Source organism: Chelonia mydas, chromosome 17 (assembly GCF_015237465.2).
Source record: "Chelonia mydas isolate rCheMyd1 chromosome 17, rCheMyd1.pri.v2, whole genome shotgun sequence".
NCBI lineage: Eukaryota > Metazoa > Chordata > Testudines > Cheloniidae > Chelonia > Chelonia mydas.
Genome location: NC_051257.2, coordinates 16084175 through 16107709, shown reverse-complemented (window position 1 = coordinate 16107709; position 23535 = coordinate 16084175). Strand labels below are relative to the sequence as shown.

Below are 23535 nucleotides of genomic sequence, written 5' to 3'. Positions count from 1 at the left end.
GAGTAAGGGTTGCACAATTTGGGAGTGTAATAGTTAGCCAAGGAAGGCGATGGGTGAGGAGGCAACACAAAAGGTGCTGAAGAGCAGACTAGGTTAAACTTTTAGGAGGTTGGTGCGTAGAAGCCAGATCCTCAGTTGGTGTAAATTGTCACGGCTCCATTGAGTTCAGCCGAGCAATGACAATTTACACAAGGTGAGGATTTTACCCTCAGAGAATATGGGTACTGGTTGTATGGTCATGGATGACAGGACCCTAGAGAGCCTTTCCAGCCCCCTCTGTAATTCTAGGGTGGTGGAGTTTGCTTTTCAGCTCCCTCCCTGCCAGCAGGAAGCTTTTACTGTTGCCTCAGGCATCTTTGGCAGAAACTCTGTCTGGTTCTAGGATGGTAAATAACAGCACCATAGTAACCGATGCAAATCACAATACCGTAACCTCTGCACGCTTACAGACAAAAGCATCTGATTTCTCCATAATCGGCAAAAGTGAACATGGAGTCCACTGCTTCGCGTCCAACTGAGACATTCTGCACAGAAACGTTGTGATTTTCGTTGGCTGGTTACAAAGCCCAAGCTGCTTCTTCGAGTGATTGCTCATATCCATTCTAATTAGGTGTGTGCGCGCCATGTGCACTGTCGTTGGAAAGTTTTTTCTCCTAGCGGCACCCGTCGGATCGGCTGTGGAGTCCCCTGGAGTGGTGTCTCCGTAGCGCTCTATATATGACCCTGCCGATCTGGCACCTCCTCAGTTCCTTCTTACTGCCAGGCATGCCCTAAGTCCCATGGGGTTCAAACCCTCCAAGTTCTGCTACAAGCCTATGCCAACAGATGACCCCCGCGATGCTTGCTTAAAGTGTCCGGGGGAAGCTCATCAGGCGGATAAGTGCAGGATTTGCAACGGGTTTTGCCCGAGAATGAAGAAGGAGCGGGACTTTAGATTGAAGCAGCTCCTCATGGAGGCGGCACTTAGACCGCAACCAGCATCGGCGCAGCAGGACCCGGCACCAAGTGCATCGGTGCGTAGTGTCCCGGCAATGGTGGAGATGGCACCGCGGAAGGACTCTGGAAGAGACCCGCGGCACCGCCGCTCTCCGGTGCGGAAACAGTCGGAGACGACTCGGCACAGGTCCCTAGTCCCAGATAACATCGGACCGCTGGGTCCTTCGCACGTGAGAAGTGGGATATTCTCTCCAGTTCTGCTCCTCCCTTCCCTCCCACCCCCCTTCCCCGTCCCTCTTCAGGGGTCCTTCTCATGAGCAACTCCTTACCCAGGAGGTGCAGTCACTTCTTGGCATAGGAGCGGTGGAGGAGGTTCCTTAGGAGCTCAGGGGCAAGGGATTCTATTCCTGGTATTTTCTAATCCCCAAGGCAAAGGCGGGGGATTCCGACCCATTCTAGAGCTGTAAGCGCTCAACAAATTCATGGTGAAGTTGAAGTTCTGTATGGACTCCCTGAGCACGATTATCCCTTCCCTGGATCCGGGAGACTGGTACGCCGCCCTCGACATGAAAGACACGTACTTTCACATAGCCATTTGCTCCACGCACAGGCGATTTTTAAGGTTTGAGGTCAACCACAAACACTGTCAGTTCATGGTCCTCCCATTCGGACTGTCGACAGCCCCCCGAGTTTTCACCAAGTGCATGTCGGTCGTAGCAGCCTTCCTTCGCAAGAGACAGGTGCGGGTATACTGCTACTTCGACGACTGGCTGCTCAGGGGATGCACCAGGGAGCAGGTGCAATCTCGGGTCCAATTCATCAGATCCCCTTTCGAGAGACTAGGCCTCCTCCTCAACATGAACAAGTCAACCTTGTCTCCGACCCAGAGAATAGAGTTCATCGGGGCAGTTCTGGACTCGGTGCAGGCAAGAGCTTTTCTTCCAGAGACACGATTCCAAGCCATGTCAGACATCATTCAAGGCCTCAGGCAATTCCCGGCCACTACTGCAAGGGGTGCCCGCATCTCCTCCACCACATGGCAGCCTGGACTTATGTGGTCCGGCATGCCAGGCTGAGGCTCAGATGCCCGGGCCGTGACAACCTGGACTTTGTAGTGATGGTACCAGAACACATACTTGAGTCCCTCCAATGTTGGCTCGACCCTTGGACAGTGTGCGAAGGAGTCCCGTTCCACAGCCCTCCTTGTCCCTGGTAACAGACATGATGGCTCTGTGTTGGGGTGCGCATTTGGGCGATCTGCAAACACAGGGCCTGTGGTCTCAGGACAAGCTCTCCCATCATATCAACATCAAAGGAGCTCAGGGCAGTACAGTTAGCATGCCAAACTTTTTGGGTCCAGCTGCAAAGCCAGTGAATGGCAGTGAGGAGGACAACACCACTGCCATGTTTTACATCAACAAGCAGGGTGGAGCCTAGTCCTCCCCGTTGTGTTGAGAAGCCCTCCGGCTGTGGGAGTTCTGCATAGGACGCTTCCAGGTGAATGGAGGGGGCTATCTACCAGGGGCCCAGAACGATCTGGCAGACCACTCAGCAAGTCCTTCCGCATGCCTAGGTAAGGCTTGGGAGTCACCTAATTGGAATTTAATATGAGCAATCACTCGAAGAAGAAAGAACCGTTACTCACCTTCTTGTAACTGTTGTTCTTTGAGATGTGTTGCTCATATCCATTCCAAACCCGCCCCCCCTTCCCTCTGTCGGAGTAGCCAGCAAGAAGGAACTGAGGAGGTGCTGGGTCGGCAGGGTTATATATAGAGCGCCATGACAGTGCCACTCCAGGGGGCTCCACAGCCAACCTGACGGGTGCTGCTAGGAGGAAAATTTTCTGACGACTCTGCACGTGGCGCGCACACACCTAATTGGAATGGACGTGAGCAACACATCTCGAAGAACAACCGTTATGAGAAGGTGAGTCACCGTTCTTCTTCTGTTTGATTTGACTCCACTGAGCTAAATAAGAGTCTCTACTGCAGATGCCTGGGCACGAGATTATAGACTTATGCATTCAGTATAAGGAACATAAAAATATTTTTGTTCTCTGTTTTATCTCATTTATTTCAGTGCACGTTCTCTTAAGCTTTAGTTTGAAATGTTTGCTTTTATGTATAACCTAACAGACTATTTGTATCTCCATTTAGTGAATTCTCTCTCTGTGTGTCTCTCCTCCCGCCCCCCACAATTCTTCAGTGCCCAGAATGCTGCTCTTTCTCTGTAACCGTATTCACGCTGGGTACTTTTCTATCCATCTCCAGTCACCATCACCTCCAGCCTCTATCATTACCATAGCTTGCTCAGACTTTCCTCCTCATTAGCTTGTTTGCCACGGCACCTCACATTCCTCTCCCCTTGGAACTGTCAGCTTTATCATTATGATCCTTTTCATTTTTGTTTGGACCGTAATGCAAATTCTGGTCCTAGCTCTGTTGCGGTTGGTTTTCCCCAGGAAATTCATTCCTTTTTGATATCACTTGTCATTTCATAGATGGTGACTAGAGCCAGCATCTCCTTAGGGGTCCCTTTTTCACTGTTTTCCTCCCCATTGCTACAGAACTAACACAATTATCCTGTTTACTTTTCATCTGCTTTAGCCTTAGAATTTTCCTCGCTGCAATCTCCACTGCTATTTCAGTAGTCAGCTTCAGGTCTTGCTCTCACCCCGCCACCTAATAAATGCACTGCAGAGTCCCTTTTCTCTAGCAAGATACAACATTTGCCCCCTTTATCCTGCTCTTTTCTCCCTGCTGCATCCTGGAAGCTGAGTCTGGCAAGAAATCAAAGCTCATGCAGGACTGTAATCTCTCTATTATACTCTTCACAGCACGGGCTAAGAGAGGCAGTTCTCAGAATCTTCTGTTCACCCTTACCCTTTGCCTATATAATTTCCCCCTAGACATTTATTCTCCTTTTTCAGCCATATTTACATGTAAGGACTTTGGACATTCTGCTCCCCATATGGGGAGATTTCTGTTTCCTCTGTATATGTGTTTCACATGATGTCACATATACTTCAGAGGTGATTATGTGGCATGTTTGCAGGTGATTGAGTGGTTTGCAATATCTCCCCTGAATGCCTGTGGTAGGCTTCCCTGGAATATAAATGAGTCCTTCCATCCTGGCTAAGCTTGGAAAGAGAACGAGCAAATAAGGGTGCTGTGCACCCAGTGTGTAATTCAGCCCTGTGCAGTTCTCGGCACCATTTCTCACCCAAGACCACAAGCTAAGGTTGAGGAGCATAGCCCTTGGGGTGGCCCTCCGCACAGGGGTGAATTTCACTCCATGCATATTCAGCCTAATGAAATATATGTTTAATGTTAAAGTTAATTGCATCCTGGGTTAGAGGGCTTCTTCCTTCAGCACAACCAGCAGTGTATGAAAACAACTGAAACGTGTTGAGAAAGGAGTCCTGTAATCAACACAGTGCAAATTCCAACAATACCTTTAAGAATGTGCTTCGCTTCATGCAGTTGGGTAGTTCTGTTGAAGGCAATGGGACTATTCACGTGCTTAAATACTGTGCTAAACTGGGGCCTGTTTTATGTCCCCTGATGATGTTTATGAAGCTCTTATAGCAATATTTAACTGCTGATGAGATCTTTCCACCAATGAGATTAGAGACCAGAGGAGGTTCATATTGTCATTTACAATGCTGTACTGGGATTTGTGCTGTTTTTGAATATTGTGCAACGGAACTAATAAGAAACAGCACTCATTGCTCTCTCTCTCTCTCTTTCTCTCCTTTTAACTTGTGCTGTAGCCCCTAGACGGATAACATCACTGGAAAAAGCTTACGCTGCTTTGAATGGTACGTAGCTCAGTTGATGCATTGTAGATGGTAGCAGACAAGAAATGTATTTGTGTTTTTAGTAAGGGATCATAACTGTCCAAACACCACAAAGTTGCAGGCGTTTTTTCCCTCCCTTTCACTCTGTTTCCCCCATGGCACCAAGAGCTGAATGAATTCAAGATGCATTTAACAATATTTTGTAATTATGATATATATTTCCAAACACCAGTTACTGTAGTTTCTAGGTATCAATGCCAGTTCTGCTCTAGGCAAACTGACCTGGCTTATCTATGCTTAGCTCATTGATGCCGTCCAAGTGATTAATTATTAAGAAGTCTTATTGTGCAGTTCACACAAATTATGCTAGTTCTTATTTACTTAAATAAATTATTGTATATGCTGGGCCGTATCCTCAGCTGGTATAAATCGGCATAGCTCCATTGACTTAATGTATGTGATAATTTACTAACATAAACAAGGACTTGCATCATTTTTGTGTATGATACAGTAAGGCATTTCTCAATGGGCATCAGAGGAGCTACATTTCTTTCCCGAGTGGGAATCTGGCCCCATGCATCTACATGTTAATTACATGCGCCTACATATGTAGAGCCTTTTAAGTACTGTTGGTTTGTTAATTTGGGCCTAATGAAGCTTGCCAGCAGATTCCACTTACCCTGGTGGTATTGTGTTGATAATTGACTCAGTTCACATAGGTATTCTTTGTGTTCTCGACTTTTTTCCCTTCCTTTTTTGGGTGCATTTAGTGCAGGAATAAGGTGCTAGATTAACACCACTTCACGGAAAGACCTGTTTCTCCACAGACAGATTAAAAAGCAGCAGGACAAGCTTCTCCCTCTGCCCCGACCAGAAGGGACCACCTGTAGGCGTGTGAGAGGAAGTTCATTCTCCCTCCCCGGTTCAGTCCTCTGTTGTGCCTACCAAGCAGGATACTCATTGTGGAGGTTTCATTTGTAAATAACGTAGACATTTGCACACCAGGAACTGGACCAGAACTGATCAACTCACTTTATGTAGGGCAGCAAACAACCATTCGGCGGTACTTACTGCTGACCTGGGTTGAATTCAAGTCAAGTGGAGGTGAAAGGCTCCCTCACATATTACATTACCCTCTCCTGAGCTACTCTATCCAGTCAGCTAAACTAAAACTCTCCCCTGGGGAATTAGACTCTCCGTGTCTGCACATGGGCCAAATCAACAAAGTATCATGAAGCTGGATAACCTCTTTATTTCAGTGCCTGCCTGCAGATTTGGAATCCTAACCTTAGGCACCCACTCGAGGAATGAAATATTTTGGCCACCATCTTTATTTGCTTTATTTTTTAAAAGTCCATTAAAAATGATAGGACAGCGCTGTGCCATGAAGGTTTGTATAACAATGCTTTGCTGTACAGGATCGGTACATCAGAGTATATTGCTGTTGGTTTTCTTGAGTCAATTATATTACAATATCAAATATGTAAAAAGCCAAATCATGTTCTCTCCTGCCCAGTTACACCTAGAGAATGAACATTGTGCCCTGAAAAATGTCTGGTTAGAGTCGTCTGCAGACCTGAATGAGAAATAGAGTGATTGCTTCGAAGCCCAGTACTGGTGACTCTGTGTTGTAAGAAGAAAGCACAGTTTAGTGAAAGCCCTGCATTCTTCTATACTTCCTCTCTGGCTTCTCTGTTGTGCATGCTCAGTTTGAATTTCACCAACTTGTGGTAGTCTAGTTTGAGTCACCTGGTACCAACTTAGGAGCCTCACACCATTCCAAAGCAGCCCCAGGATAGATAACAAGTTCAGATCTTTTTCCTTTGATAGTCACTTGGAGTATTAGTGAAAGGGCAAAACCTTCAGCATTTTAAATCCCAGAGAAATCAAAATGCTGTAAAGTTAGACAGCAACAAAAAACCACTTGATTTTGATATTTCTTTCTTTGTCTGCTACCATCTATACATCCGTATGCCCAGGAAACAGCATAAATAACAGGAAAGTCACAGAGGGAGTAGAAAGGGATGTGCAGGTGTTACAGTTGATGAGCCCACTACAGCCCTGGCTAAAACACATGCCTACTGTAATTGGAGAGCAAAAGAGAAATTCTTATTTTCTTTCTTGAAATCAGTTCCTTGTGGCCAATTTTTGGCATGTTCCTTTCAAGCGTCTTCATTGTGGTCGCTGAATACGAGCTGCTACTTGGCCTCAGGCTTCTTTTAAAACGAACTCTTGCTTTCTGAGTTCAGTGTGTGGCATACAGAGCTATTGTCTTCCAATCTCACCAGCTCAGAGAAGCTTTTATGAGGCTGTGCCCTGACGCTTTAGGTTATGTGCATGAGGTAGTCAGGAATGAGGATGCTGTATTGCTAACTCTTATGATTCTGTTGCGAATCTCACACTTCTTTCTGTTTTACTTAAAGCCCCAACTCCTGGCGGCATGAGAATCTCAGCTTTCATTTAAAAAGTACATTTCTAACCCTGCTGGTTTTAGAGAAAACCTTGGAAATGTGACCTGAGTGAAGTGCATCCTAAAGGTGCAGAAACCCAAGACACAGAAAAAGAACCAAATAAAATAAAATCTCATGGTTGTTAAATGAATCTCATGCCTTTTGGGGGCCTTACTCAGGATTTTTGAATGTCTGGTATTGGCATTATTGAAGACAGCAACTCTGAGGTGGTTGGCAAACAAACTGTGAGAAAGCCAAGCGCACTGGACAATAGTTCTACAAGAACAAAAACCAGGGCTCTGAAGATGATGCTAAAGCAACTCAGGCCCTGATTCAACAACTCACTTCAACATGTGCTGAAATGCTTTCCTGAATTGAGGCTGCGAGCAAATTGCTGCTGAAGTTAAACAAACAGTAGTGATCAAACAAACTGTCAATATCTGTGCACCACGGCTGTGTCGTCAGATGAATATGTCCTGTATGTAACCTGCCTATGTACATGTGCAGTACACAATATTCTTTCCTTTCAATGCTGTATTTATTTCCTACCCAGAGTATTAAATCTTTCAGACACTAACTGGAAGCTGACTCTCCTCGCTTAAATATTAAGGCCAATTCCCAATCTTAATTGCTAACAAAGAAGAGTCTGTCTGTTTAAAAAAGCTGTTAATGGTGGGAGATAACAGGGAACAGAGTCCTCTGATATTGTTCCCTTCCCTGCAGCCCCACATTGAGCTGGATTAGCCAGAAAGGACTGCCTGAGAGGAGTACTTTAAACGAGCTTCATTCCCAGACCCTGAAAACGCCATTTCTGCGGTCCAGGGAAATGAAGGGTTGAGCAAACTCCGCCCACTCTTTGTAACAGCAGGCCGTTGGGCTGCTCCTATACCTCGGGGTCAGCCCAGAGTGTATTCTAGTTCTATTTGCAAATGTACTGTTTCTCTTTGGATACCGCTGAACGACCCTGTCCCAACTTATCAACCCTAGACAAACACAGCCTAGTGTAAAGTACCATAACCAAAAACATATTTGACAGTCCAGTAATGATGCTAAAATGTGCATTAAAACTTACCTCAACCAGAACAACAGGATTCGGGGAGAGGGGATATGAAGATGGCCCTGTGGCCACTCCTGTGTTAACACAGTGTCTCTTATTGTTTTTGAAATGAGCCCCCTTCCTACTTCAGCTCCCTGGACCACTTGGACCTATCACATGCCCAGATCACCGTATCCTACTCTGAATCGTTAACCGTGTTAGAAACAGAAAGGATGGTTCATACACCAGCAGGCTTTGTATGTGTGGAAATGTATGTTCCACTGATCCACGTTCATCTAGCCTGTGACCCCCAACTGCCCTCCCCTCAAGTTCTGCACTTGTCAAGACAGCAAGTGCCTTCCAGGAGTAATTTAACTGTGGACAGACAGCGAAGTTAATTTCAAGAGGATGACTCTCTATTAGGAATACTGGACTGTGCTTTCCACTAGGTAGCCAGCAAGTATGCAGCTGAAGTAAATGACAATGTAATCTTAAAGATACCCAGCCCCGGTTGTTGATCTGGGTTTTAGAGCTGCAAGAACTATCTTCTGATTTTGGGGGGGGGAGGGGAAGAGTGTGTTTGAAACTATTCACGGTTTGAATTATAGAGAAGAATGGAAAAGACTTGATTTATCACCAGGATCTGTAAGTCTCAGGGCTGGGAAAGCATTGCAGAGATCATGTTCTGGATGCAACTGTGTTTCTTTGAACCTCCCTAAGGATGCTGAATAGCAGCAAAAAGTCTAAATAAGTGACTGTCAATAAAATGAAAGAATAAAGAAAAATGAAGTTTGGCATGATGATAATTTAAAAAGGCTAGAAAGGCCAGTGTGATTGTATGACGTATTTATAAAACAACCCTGTACTTAGAAGCCTGGTTATCAAAGCGCTCTCGCTCTTTTATGTCACTTCTGGGAGTACTTGGGACTCTGTGGGCCTGCATCTCCATTGCTTTGCTTACTGTGTTGTCATTTACAGCCTTGCAAAGTGGATGTAAAATGCTATTGTTCATGTAAGTGTGTGGCAAATGCAGATTTGACAGCATTTTATACCCACTGCACAGGTATAAAAGATAACACAAGGTGTAAGGCAAGGAACAGTGCAGTTTGAAATCTGTTACATTTTGGATGCGGCAGTTAGATTACATGTTCTCTGGACCTTTCTTTTGTTGTTGATTGTGCTGGCGGGGGGAACTAAGTGGGCTATTGATCCCTGTACGCTCTCGTTACAGACGAGGACGATGCAAACAGGCTTGGCGAAAAGGTGATTCTCCGAGAGCAAGTGAAAGAGCTTTTCAATGAAAAATACGGTGAGTTGCCTCCTTGCAGTTTCTTACTGAGAGCAGCTCTGGTTAAAATTAATGAGGCCGAAGTGCTCTATTTATGGACCGAGCACATGGCAGCTTGCTGGGGCACAGGTTTCTTCTCACTGCCCCATGTTTCAGCTCCTCTCTAGAGACATTCCTCGTCTCACCGGTGACTGACAGCTGGGACTGTGACCTTCTTGTCTACATCTCCGTCTTTAAGGGGGGAGAGAAACTTCTCCGGGCCATAGAACTTCTTTAGTCTTACATCAGTCACTGATGCATTTTTAAGATGTGACAAGTTGGAATAAACAGTGGTGTGCTCAGCAAATGCACCTGCCTCCTAACTCCTAGGAGCATGACATGGACCCCACCTTTGCCTGCTCTTTGCTGCACAGCAAGGCTCAATCACGATGTGTCCAAACTCCAGACACAAGGCACGTTTTGGGAAAACGTGCTTGGAACAGTGGCAGAGAAGTAGGCCATGGAGCTGAAGGAAGGTGGTATTTGAAAATACGGTTTGCAGGCTGTCTGTGTGTCCCGTTATCCATGTACTTCCACCTCGATTCCTTGCAAACGTGCAGTAGGAAAAAAAAAAACCCCAAACCCTGCAGCGTCCCCTACAACAGTCAGCAGTGTAATTGTCTCAGAGCAGGGATGTAGTACAGTTCCTGGTACATCACTGTGACTAGTTGTTCCCCCATTGTGGTTCTGGGTGTCTGAATTGCATAACCACTGTACAGTTATTTCTCAAACACCGTGCAAGTCCCTGAACGCTGTACTGGGGGGTCAACTTCGCCTATCAGAGTGCAGGGATTTACAGAATCGCACTATGGTGATTTCTCAACTGCCGTGCTGTGATCAAGCAAACAGATCTACTCTGTCTGCTCTGATAGCTTGAAAACTCTCAGTCCAGTAGCCTGTTTGCTGTTTCCACCTCCTGCTCTGGAGCAGACTATCCCTGCCTCTCTTCCACCCCCCTGAAAGAGAAACAAAAATAGCAGCAATGCCAAGAAAGTGCGAGTGCCAAGCAGCAGAAAGGGCAAGGGTTAATCGCCTGAAACACACTTCCCCCTTTTGATGCTCTTCCTGCCCTACAGATCAGGAAAGCCAGAACTATCCAGTGTTTTGGGTTTACATTGGGAATACCTTGGCTCCTCCCTTCCAATTTGGTTTTGAAGTTCAGTGTAAACAAAAATTCAGTCCGGATGTTCAGAGAAGAAATCATCAGATCCATACGAGGGGGCCAAAAGGGCCTTCAAGTTTGATAGAGCAATGTGTCTCGCAGCAGTCGAACAGCCCATGTAGTTGGAGTGTTTAATTTAAAATGTCAGTAGGACGCGTGTCACAGCCCTGATCATGCTCCCCCTGGTGGGCACTTACCAGGCTGCTGTGTTTGGGCCCATGTGTATTTGAGCAGCCCTTGGTCACTGGATAAGCTTCAGACACAAACTCTGGTTCCTGCCTCTCTGGCATGCTCCCTAGGGACAGACTCTGTCTGATATCCCTCCTGGATGAGGGATCCTGTGACCTAGCTGTGACCCCCAGGACAAGTGCTGACCCCCCCACCCCTGTGAGCCTCCTGTAGCTTAGGCATACCCTTTCTCAGATCTCCACTCTTGTGAGCATTCTGGTTGATTGTTTACCCTTCCAGGGACACACAATAGTTGAAGCAAACAGGCACCGGCTTGGCAAAGGGCTTACTAAAAAAACAATCGCTGTGACAAGAGATATACAGATCTAAGATATACAGATCTGAAATTCCATGCCTGAGTTTCCTCACCACTCTTCAGTGTTCTTTGGGATTTGGTCAGTCCCCGATCCTGGACTAGTTTCAGAGTAGCAGCCGTGTTAGTCTGTATCTGTAAAAAGAAAAGGAGTACTTGTGGCACCTTAGAGACTAACAAATGTATTTGAGCATATTCGTGAGCTACAGCTCACTTCATCGGATGCATGCAGTGGAAAATACAGTGGGGAGATTTTATATACACAGAGAACATGAAACAGTGGGTGTTACCATACACACTGTAACCAGAGTAATCAGGTAAGCTGAGATAGTACCAGCAGGAGAGAAAAAACAACAACCTTTTGTAGTGATAATCAAGGTGGGCCATTTCCAGCAGTTGACAAGAACATGTGAGGAACAGTGCGGGGGGGAATAAACATGGGGAAATAGTTTTACTTTGTGTAATGACACATCCACTCCCAGTCTTTATTCAAGCCTAATGTAATGGTGTCCAGTTTGCAAATTAATTCCAGTTCAGCAAATCTTGGACTACGCTCCTCTACCCCATGCTTCTTTTCCTATTCCGGTCCGTGAGAGAAAGCTGCTGCCTCCAACTTAGCAGACCTGCTCCTTTTATAACTTCTTGTCTCCTTTCCCATGTGACTCTCTTGTCACCTGCCGTTGCCCCTCATGCCCCTCTCAGGGGATCCCTTGCTTGATCACCACCCCTCTGGAGCCAAGACTTGAAAAACTGGTTTGCCCTGGGTGGTAGTCAACTGTTTGTCCAAGAGTGCTTCCATTTGAATAGGACATCATCAAGGTTTAACGACCCTCCATTGTTAGCCCCATCACCACCCCTTGAAGTTAGAGAAGGCACAGGGCAGCCTTACAGTCCAAATGGAGTTTGTAGTTTGACACCCCTTATCCCCTTTTGTATCCTAGTTGATGCTGATTGGATCCACCTGTGTGCATGACTCAGCTGTAATTACCCTGACTATGAAGGCAGGATGTTAGCACCTGTGTCTAGGGCAGCAGAAGAGCCCTGTATTTCCGTACAGAGCCTTAGAGTTATACTTGGAAATAACCATGGCCTGGGCTAACACGTTCCCTGGCTTTCAGACTGTTTATCTTCTGTAAATATGTAGAAGTGACTTGACTTTCAGTGGGGCTTGTGATCCTAAACCTCTTAGACACTTCCCCTCTGTCTGTTAACCACATCCTGGACTGAATACATGTTGAGGCTATTAGGAGTAATTATAATAATACTTTCATCGCGTTCTATTTATTCCTTATGCATGAAACAACAAGTATTGCTGTAACCGATGCGGGCATAAAGCAGCTTGGAAAAGCCACGTTGCAATGGGCCGTGCTCCGGGGTAGCTATCAATCTGCAGGAGCCACAGATGGTCTCAGCCAGCAGAGCTAATGACCGCGTCTGCTTTAGGTGTCGAGTTCCTGACTGGAACGGTTACGCACCCAAGTGACCAAGCTGTACAGGTCGTTGGCCGGATGGGGAACTGTAGCTTGGCCAATGGTATGAAGGCAGAGTGCTTCATCTGCCACTCTGCAAACTGCTCAATATCAAGCTCAGAAGCTGTTCTAATCCAGGCAAGGAATAAAGAACCTGTGGCAGATGTTCCATGCAGAGGAAAATATTATGTTACTGAGTCAGTCTGTTGGTTTCCAGCAGGAAGAGCCAGCTATTGAACAACAGCTGCACAGAAGGGTTGGGGAAAAAACGTGATCCTTACTGAGTCATGGGAGGGAGAGGGAGCATAGAGGTTCCTATTACAAATGCTCCAGTCTCTTGTGAAAAAGAGAATGCAAGGGGGACTCTTCTCTCATTGCAATAGCTGTAGGTGATCCCCCATTCCGCTCCCTCCCTCCCTCCCTCCCTCCCTCCCTCTCATGCACACAGTCTGGTTGTTGCTGGATAAGTTCCAGATGTAAAACCAAGACTTTTTGCTAAAGAAGTACTGTTCCACTGTATAGCAGGGGTGCTGGAACTATTTTGATCGTCAGGGTGCTAGGAGCCACTGAACCAAACAATAAACCCTGTATATAATGGAAGCCGCTTCAAGCCAGAGGGTGCGGTAACATCCCAATTTCCAGGACCTGTGCTGTATAGTTTTCAGAGTAACAGCCGTGTTAGTCTGTATTCGCAAAAAGAAAAGGAGGACTTGTGGCACCTTAGAGACTAACCAATTTATTTGAGCATAAGCTTTCGTGAGCTACAGCTCACTTCATCGGATGCATACCGATGAAGTGAGCTGTAGCTCACGAAAGCTTATGCTCAAATAAATGTGTTAGTCTCTAAAGTGCCACAAGTACTCCTTTTCTTTTTGCTGTATAGTTGTTGCTCCTCGTCCATTTGTGTAGTATGCTTATTGGATGAATTAGACCGAGAGACCGAGGGCTTGACTCTCCTCTCAGCTGCATAAAGTGTTGATCCAGGAGTAACTCCACAAGAGGCGGTGGGAATATGCTGGTGTACCACTGTTGTATGTGGGATCAGAATCAGGGCCAGAGTGTCCAAAGTCCGGTTTTGGTTTGTATTACCCAGTTCCAGCCACAAAACGGTGTATAGCTCCAGATTACCAGGTTATTCCATAGCTGTCCACTCTGGTGTGTTACACCTTCCTCTGACGCATCCAGGACAAAACACGGTACTGGATGGACCTTGGGTCTGAGCCGGTGTAACTGACTCCCTTCAATACAGGAGCTAGAAAATGAGCAGTGCATTCCCTGAACAGGCCTTACCCAACAGCGAACGTCAGGTGGGACTTGGAACGGTTGGTAAAGATGATCTCCACGAAAAGAAAAGAAAACTTCAACCTGCAGCGCTTGCATCGTCAAAGCATAGCCAGTGCTCCTCTCTGACCGCTTCGTATCTCTGGAGATGGAGGAGATATCAGAGGGATTATTGGTAAATGCTGATGAGGTGGCATATATTGCAACCGTGGGCTGTCACTTTTCACATAACTTGATCAGGAACAGAACACCTTACTCACACTCTTTGAGGGTGTGGGCTTCCCTGGTGCATCAGGTTATGTTATGACCATGAGTATTTAGGTGATACCTACAGATACAGATATGGGATGTGTATGTGAATGCTCGATTACATGTATTGCATAATAGCCCCCAACTGTGCCTAATAGCAAGATTGCTTAACAGGGACCACGGAAACTGACAATAAACAGGACAGACAGACATGAAGCAATTTCATCATCTTGTAAGGAATTAGTATCCCTTACTAGGGCTGGGCTAGTGAAAAGAAAAGGGGGTTTCACAAAAAGAAAAGGAGGACTTGTGGCACCTTAGAGACTAACCAATTTATTTGAGCATAAGCTTTCGTGAGCTACAGCTCACTTCATCGGATGCATCAAAGCTTATCCTCAAATAAATGTGTTAGTCTCTAAGGTTCCACTAGTCCTCCTTTTCTTTTTGCGAATACAGACTAACACGGCTGCTACTCTAAAAGGGGGTTTGTAACTTAATCTGACAGAGCCGAGAAATGTTTTTTCTCTCCTTGCAAGAAGTTTGAGTACAGATATTCAGAAGTGTGACTTATCCAAGAGCTCATTTGAAGCAATATCCTAGTAATGTTGAAATCCCATAGTGAAGCCAATCTTCCTGACTTCCCAAACTCTAGGCACGACCATTGTAATGTGCCTCTGACTCTTGAACCAGCAACTGATTGGCTTGGACAATGAGCCCTGAGAAAGGCCCTGGGGTGTATTTTCCTTGTGTGAATTCCTGACTTCTAGGGAAAGAGCCGAGCCATCGCTATGCTTGCAAAGATTTGATTTTTATCAATAAGCATTGATTTCATCACACACAGAAGGAAAAATATTTCCATCAATAGTAATCAAAATGTACAGATAGGCAAAGTAAGAAAAAGGCTGCTTGAGAACTTATTCAAGTTTGATTGAAGGATCTTTATTTTGTATATTTTGACATGTGATATTGACAATTTTGTGTTTTAATGGTTATAAAGCTTTAACCTTTTGAATCTCAGTATTTACTGTCATTAAAGAATTGTTGTCTGATACCTACCATAATTTCAAAGTGAGCATGTAAATCAATACAAATCTTAAAATGCTTAAAAACAAACATTTTTATTATCCATCAAATTATAAAAAATAAAAATTGAATTCTGCCAATCCTAGACATCGGAAAGCTTTTAAAATTCAACCAGGGGATATCTTTTTCCTTCCTTGAATAGCAAATCCATTCTCTTCAGTAAGTGGTTTGGTATTTACACTTTGAAAACAGTTTATTAAGCAAAATATGAAATGTCTAGGAAAATTGCATTGAGTACAGTGAAAATGTATAATTTTGCTGTTGAAATACTACCTCAGGGTTCAAAGGCCTCCACTTAATGTTCACTTGTCACATTGGCCTCTATTCTGCTGTTGCAGGAGAGGCTTTGGGATTGAACCGGCCAGTCTTGGTGCCATACAAATTGATCAGGGATAGTCCTGATGCTGTTGAAGTTACTGGTCTGCCAGATGATATCCCTTTTAGAAATCCCAACACCTATGACATCCACCGGCTGGAGAAGATCCTGAAAGCACGAGAGCACATTCGGATAGTGATTATAAACCAACTCCAGTAAGTCTCAATAGTTCCTCTACTTCCGGGGTCTTTTCTAAACATGTACGGCCAGAATCCCTATCTGGTGTAAATTGGCATAGTTCCATGGGTTGCAATGGAGATGCACCAGTTTACACTGGCTGAGGATCTGGTCCATAGTATCTTCTGGTTTACATTTGTAAGAATTCTCAGGGCGGGGGGGCAGGTGCCTTACAGCTATGTGAGGAATCCTGTCAGGCTAGGAAAGGTTGGGGTCCAATTCATATTCTTAGGAAACAAGATAAGGCAGCGTGTCCTTCTCTCTAGCAAACAACTGGCTAAATGTCATGGGAGCGATGCCAATTAACACGAACTGATGATCTGGCCCAATGAATGTACTGCTGCTGATTTCATTAGGCAGTTGATCACCTTGCTAAGGAACTTTCAACTGAAAAGTAACCTGGGGTTGCTGCCCCTGAGCAATGAGACTATTGTAATGTATAAAGAACACTTTGTTAACGAAAAGCTTTGTTACGGTGATATGGCCTCTCTGCACTGAGCTACAAGGATGCTTCGGAGGGGTATTCAGGGTTGTGAAGCCTCTCACCACCACCTGCCCCTAGTGTGAGGAAGTGTTGTCTGTGCCTGCCTGGGATCCGCTCCCTGAAACCACCAGCTTCTGGCAACACAGGCCTCGCCCTCTCTGTACAGGTTAGCAATAGGCACACGCCAACCCCTGAGTCCTCTGAGCATCCCTCTGGAGTGTTCAGCCCCATTCCCCTGAACTCTCACAGAACTATGATTCGCCACTCCCAAAGGAAGAGCACACACCAGCTTGTAAGAGTCAGCGCAGGATCACCCTCTACTTAACACACTGTGCTTAGTTCTACAGAAAGTGAAAACCAGAATAAGTTGATGATTAAAGAACAGAGATTCAAATGATAGAGAGTGAGACTACTGGAGATGTGGTTACGTATAAAACAAAATTATAACCTGCTTTCTACAGCCTTGGCTTACCTATCAAGGTATTCCACTATCTCTTAGAAGACAGCTTGCCTCAAGTCTTTTTCCCAGTGTTTTCAACCAGTCTGGCTGAGATCCCATCTCGGAAGACCAAGCACGCTGGCGGGTTATCCAGACAGACTGAAGGAATTCCTGGGGTTCAGCTGCACCCCAGATAGAGTTTCAAAAGTTCATTGTCTTACTCCAGAACAGGATAACTCCTGCTGGTTTTGTTTTTGCCTCCAGTCTCCTCTACCTATTGATTAGCATTTTGCCCAGGTAGTAAATGGGCATCCATTGTGAACCATACAATACTCAATTTGCATATGACCAGCCAGAGTGAGATACACGTCTCTTTTTCCCCCCTGCTTGCCTGGAGTATGTGGACCACCCTTTGGTGACCTACCTTAACTCACAAACCTAGACCACCTAATTTTTAGTATATACTGTATATAACTCCTCACATATTTCCCATACATACATCTCTCAATGATTATGATGATCAGTGTAACCGAGGATTTCATTAGAGATGTTATATGTCCCCTTTGGGTGAACACAGGGGATCCCTGTGCCCCTGCCAGTTGGCATCAAGAGGTCTTGGGTCACAGCAAGAAGATGAGGGTTATATTTTGTTCATGTTCTCGTAGGTAAAGATTGTCTGAGGCACTGAAAATGCTTTGGGCTGGTCCATTTAGAATCAGCTGATATTGTCGCAGGAAGTCTCAGATTTGCAGCCCTACCATATATCTAAAACTCAAAAGAACTCAGTGTGCCAATGTTGCAATTTTACTCAGAGTCGTTAGAGTGGATTCTTATTCTGATCAACCATTTGATGTACAATCTGTGCTAAACGTACCATAGGTTGAGCACCACTGGTCTACATGAAATATGTATCCTGGAGGAATTTTGGAGCATGTTTCTAATATGTGTCTATATTCTTACCTGCTAATTTCCTTTCTTGAACCCTTCAAGCCCAACATTCTTGCAGTGAACTTTGCTTTGTCTCTGTGGTGCTTGGGAGGCATGCCACACCTTGGACTCTGAGACCTCAGACTTTTCTGACTCTCTCTGGTTCTGGAGTGGTTTCAAGTTGGATGTGTAGAGTACTAAGCTCTTTCTTTAACACTGTATTGAACAGGTGAGGTGTGTAAACAGACATTTGTGTATCTCCTCTTCTGGTTGCCCTGGTTTGACCCATGAAGGTTCTCCTCCTTTGAGGAGCTGGGTGGGAAAGATGGCCTGTTCCTCCTCTCTTTCGTTGCTGGATTTGTGGGTGGATGATCCAAAGAGGATTGATCCTGAGTAGTCTGGGATTCTGTGTTAAGGAGTATTTTGGACTGTGTTGGCCTTCTGGGTTTTTTCTGTGACAATCTGTAGCTCCTGTTGTCTAAGGAGGAATCCAAATGAGCTTCCAAATGTTTCCTTTTTGCCTGGTGTTTTTCAGAGGCTGAGAAGAGTCTTTCTTAGGGGGATGCTATTGTCAGAGTGTCAGATGTTCAGGGTGCTGTTGGGGAACTCCTGCTCAGAGAGGAGTCCTCTGAGATGTGGCTGCTGGTACCTGTGTGGGATGGGGAAGGACTCTGGGGTGGAAGTTAGAATGTGTTCTGCTTATCTCCCCTGAGAAGCCTAGTGCCACCTTAGACCTATGTGGGGGAACCTGATGCCTGTGGGGTTGAATACATGAGAGTGGGCAGTGGCTGCATGGAAAGGAATGCTGAAGGATCTGGTTTCTGCCAGTTCATTGTTGGAGGCCCCTGGCCAGCTGAAAGCTGTATCCACACACTGTTAACAGTGGGTCTGAAGTCCGGCTGGTACCAAGGGAGCCATCCTGTACAGTGCGTGTTAGTCTGATTCCTCTCCTACCTGCTGTTCCAAAGGGGAAGGGGAGGGATCCACAGTCTGGGGTCTGCTTAGCACACTTGGCCTGGACCTTACCCATATGGCAGGAGGGCTCACTCCCCAGGAATGCTGCCTCGGGAGCCAGCCTTCTCTCCTGGACTCTGCTCCTTTATCCCGATCCTGCTTGCAAAAGAGGCAGGCATCTGCTCCAGTGCAGGGCTGGAGGGTGCATGACCAGGAAATACGCTCTCTGGCCTTGATCCTTGACCTCTTCTCCTGATCCCCTCTGGGGGCCACTGGGAAGATAAGTGCCCAAGGGGTTGTCGTGGGATCCTGGAGCACAACAAGGAGCAAAGCAAAGAATTGCTTAGACGTCGAGATGAGCAATTTTCAGGTCATTTTCCTAAGGCTAATAACGCTCCATGCAGAGGACTCGGTCTGCTGTGTGCTCTGCCCTAGATGGGCAGGCTGCCAGAGGAGACCATCCCATGCTCTAGTACAATCTCAAAGGTCTGCTCTGGCTCCAAACACACGCAAGACAGAGGAAACCCCACTAGGAGATGGTTAGATATGCAAGGGATAAAGAACATCTGTGCCCTAACCGTTCACAATTGCTAATCTCCACCTTGTTTCTCACACAGACCGTTTGCTGAAATATGCACTGAGGCCAAACACACAGGTAAGCTCTATGCTAAAGCTCTCCTTCCAGGGGAGCAAACTGCAAAGCAAAACATACAGATTGCGGCACAAAATACACAGGAGGCCAGACTCCGGGGCTCAAAAGAAAATAGAGCAGGCTAGTTAGGTTGATGTTTGTCATCTTAATCCTCTCCATCTCGTCATCCAGCTGGGGCCTGAGACAAAGTCTGGGGTCTATCCAGGAGGGAAATCTCGCAGGTTTGGCTTCACTTCTGCAGTTTTCCTGAGGCTGTGTGTGAAAGGGAAACAGAGGCTGTAGTTTTAGACTAAGATTTTCAGTGGCCTAGGGGATTTGAATGCCCTTCCCATTAATTTTAATGGCTGTTGTTGAATAAATCCCTCAAGATGGCTTTGAAAATCTGAGCCCTAGTACTGTTTTTTACTCTGCAAAGATGAAATCATGTACTGTGCTTGAGAGGCGTCTGTGCTCGCAATCCAAGTCCTACTGGACGCGACTCCATTTCACTTAAGTCACCAACGCGACCGGCACTTGTTAGCTGCCAGGTTGGCAATCTCTCAGCAGGAAGGCAATGGATCAGAGGGGTACAGTGACCTAAATGACTTCTAATGCCCTAAGAAGTATCCTGTGAATAGAGAACTCAAGTCTGACCATGACAAGGTGAAGCAGCAGCCTGGAAAAGGTTACGGGTCTCTGCCTATCACAGGGCTGAGCAGGATATATAAGAAAGAGGAAGCTAGGCCCAGCGGGGAGAGGGAAAGGGTGTGTTCTCTTTTCCCTGGCTGGTGGAAGCAAGGGAAAAGCCTCTGGAGATACTTTTATTTTGCGTTATGACTTTTGTGTGAAACCAGTGTGCCCTACGCCCAGGGCCTTGAAAGGAACTGGGTGTGGTGTTTGCTTCCATTCCTAAGCTGGAGAATCAGCCGTTCAGATAACCCATTTCATTCCCATCCTCCCCTTCAGAAAAAGACAACAGTGTTCCCAAACGAAAGCGGAAGAGGATCTCTGAAGGGAACTTGATATCCTCCTCATCGTCGTCTTCCTCTTCCTCCTCTTCCAATATGGAGTCCATGTCTTCAACAAATCAGATCTCACTTGTGGTAAAGCCTTGTAAACGTCAACCAACTTACTGCATCTCTGTCTAGCTCAGGGTTCTTCCCCTACCACCCTTCATCTCTTTCCTTCACTGGCCCTAGAAATGCTATAAACCCCTAACTTAGAATGGCGACACCAGGTCTGGTAAAGAAGGGGAACGCTCGCTTTTGAGCCGCCGCTGTCCCTCTGTTGCATCTGGGAAGAGGTGACTCATCAGCAGAGAGGCCACTCGGCATCTCCCCTGCACCAGTCCAGCATGCTCTGCAGGGCTGCCATGGGCTGGCCTCTGCCAGCGTCCATCAGTGAAGCCTCCTCTGCGATACACTAATGCTGCTGAGGGGAAGGTAGTGGTGACCAGGGCAGGAATGACTTAGTGTCCTGCCCTGAGAGGGGAACACGCCACAGAGAGCAGCCATTCCAACGCCTGACCCTGCTCGCAACCGCCTAGAGCTCTCTGTTGGCATTGTCACATTGATGACTCAATCCTGTAAGGTGCAGAGCACCCTCAGCCCTTTTGGCTGCAATAGACTTGATGCACTTTCCAGGATCTGCCTCTGGGAGAGTCAAGTTACTATGTAGTCACCTTTCTCCCTTGCATGTGCCCCACACCCTTCTACTCCCGTCAGCACTACGCAAGGAGCACTGTGTGGCAAGGTTATGTCACGGAGTGCAGGATTCTCAGCTTGTGAAGGTACTTCACAGGTTCCAGACACAAATCTGAAGGATCTAAAAAAGTCCCCAACGCATAACCAGCTGCATTATTTCATAAACCAGTCTGTCAAACTCAGGGAAGCGCTATTAACGTGCTCCAGCTTTCCATGTGCTTTGGCCATTGTTGTATGATGGCTCTTGGTTTTGTTTTTTATATGTATGAAAAGGTGAATGTTTTGGGAGTGGGGTGAAGCTAAAATGTCCTTGAAGTAGAAAATCAAAGATGTAAAAATAAGAACCGACATCAAGGGAGATTCATGGATCTGTTCTAGCTAAGGAACTGGCCTTAGTTATTTATTAGCAATTATTATTTCAAGCATAATTTTTTTTAAAAAAGCAAAAATATTAATACATTTAGAAGTTATTTTGGGTAGTTTTATTTTCTTATTTAAAAAGAAAATCTGACTTGGAAAATGGAAGACTTGCCCTGTGTGGGAGCGTGACAGAAACTTGATGAATGCATGTTTTTGTAGAGTATTTTGTCTTAACAGCATTTTTCCTTCTTTCTCTCTCTCTCTCTCTTTCAGCAATGGCCCATGTACATGTTAGACTACGGTGGTCTAAATGTCCAGATTCCAGGACCTATTAACTATTAGACCTCAGTACTGAATCAGAACCTCAACAGACAGAATAAATAAATAAATGTAATTTATGTAAAAAGTGTATATTCTAATATGTATCAATGCCTTTTAGTTTTTCCAATGATTTTTACACTATATTCCTGCCATCAAGGCCTTTTTAAATAAAAATAAAAAGTGTTGCCTTGCTCTTAACATTATTTATTTTATTTTTTGTATTATTGATGAAATCCATGATAGGTAAAAATCAATACAGAGGAGCACCTTCTGGTGGACATCAGCATACCTCATCATGCCTTACTTCCAAAATAAAATGGGTAGGGTCTAGAGTTTGAACCCCAGATTTTTGACACATGGTTGTCATGCTTCATTTGCCACTGGTGTCTTCAGATGTCAGTCAACAGTTTAAAAAAAATCTTTTCTTGATATTGAAACATCAGCACAAAATTACGTGAAGTATGGATGAATAAACACTTGACAGAAACAAAGGACGGGGTCTGGATTCCCATTTATGCTCAGGCCCATTTACACCACTCTAGCAGCATACAGGGGCTTTCAGGTGCGTAGAAGATTACATGTAAGCCCACTTTAAGGATTCTTTAGCCCACCATAGCAGGTTAAAGGGGTCTTATTTTGTATGAACATCGGTCCCTGGATTACTACCTCGACAACACTTCCTCGGCTGTCTCACGTGCTTGTCATTTGCACGTGTCTGTTGTCTCTTAAATCAGAGAGAAATTCTTCTCAGAGTTCATAGAATTCCTCAATTTAATCATCCTGGATGAAATGCATCTCTGGGCAGAAAGCCTGTCTGTGGCCCTGGCTTAAGCCAAATTTTGGGATTTGAGAGGTGCATAGGATTGGTGCTGGCCTTCTGCAACAAGGGTGAATTCCACCCTCAGCTCACAAATAAGATGAAGCCATTTCTGCTGTATAAATTTACCAATCTTTTAAAACCATAAAAGCTTATTCATAAGGATCAATTTCTCAACAAAGGCGATTGTAATCCATTTTTTAAAAGCTTTGGAGTCTCATGGATTGAAGAAAACTCAGGTAGGTAGGTATAGTTTTGCCGCATCTAGTGACACACGATTCTAGACTATTTCTATAACCTTTGAATAAAAAGCTCTTCTATGAGGACACTTAGTTGGGGATTGGTCCTGCTTTGAGCAGGAGGTTGGACTAGATGACCTCCTGAGGTCCCTTCCAACCCTGATTTCAAGTAATGTGTCAGATTACTACCTTGCTCCCCATTCTTCCAGCACACGTCATTGTGCAGTTGGCAGTAAACTCCAGCAAATAAGTTTAAATTGCTGCAATCTCCTTCGCAGATTACTGTTGTACACTCTAATATAGCTGACCAATGTGTCTCATCAAAGCACTTAGTTACCATGCACTCACATGTAGGTGAGAGATTGAAAAGCACAAGTAGGATATGATAGTCAAGATAGGTCAGGTGCTCAGATAACACAGCAATGAGGGCTGTATAATAAACTGAGTAGACTAGAATCATTAAAGATGGCTTTGAGATTAGCCAAGAGGAAGATGCAAGCTGTAATACTGAAAGAAGATGGCTCAAGTGCTCTAGTTAAAATAACTTGATGCTCTGTGAAATCTCAGCTGCTGTTTGCTTGTCAAGTTAAAAACCATTTGGAAACAATGATGGCGGGTCCTTCAGATATAGATCCTCCACAGACACATCCCCATTCCTCCCAATAAAGGAAACTAACCCCCAGTTTGTTTTTAGTATAGTTCCAGACTGAAGAATGAAGGGTTAATTTTGGAAAACCATTGTTCAATGTTGGTGCTCGTACCCAGACATCCTTG

The 23535-nt window shown here is 45.3% G+C and overlaps 1 protein-coding gene across 6 annotated transcripts in view; it reads left to right on the top strand.

Annotated features, from left to right (window-relative positions):
- The window catches only part of GTF2IRD1 (GTF2I repeat domain containing 1), a 176274-nt gene extending 154366 nt beyond the window's left edge, over positions 1–21908 (top strand). For 4 of the 6 annotated variants that reach the window (XM_037880435.2, XM_043531145.1, XM_043531146.1 and 1 more), the window contains 6 exons: positions 4709–4756; positions 9453–9530; positions 15672–15864; positions 19308–19345; positions 20288–20424; positions 21658–21908. In XM_037880435.2, coding sequence (XP_037736363.1) covers positions 4709–4756; positions 9453–9530; positions 15672–15864; positions 19308–19345; positions 20288–20424; positions 21658–21726 — 563 coding nt within the window. In that variant the 3' untranslated portion in view covers positions 21727–21908. The remainder of the gene's footprint in view (positions 1–4708; positions 4757–9452; positions 9531–15671; positions 15865–19307; positions 19346–20287; positions 20425–21657) is intronic. The other 2 variants (XM_037880434.2, XM_043531147.1) reach the window with 1 other exon arrangement.
- Positions 21909–23535: the final 1627 nt, after the last annotated feature.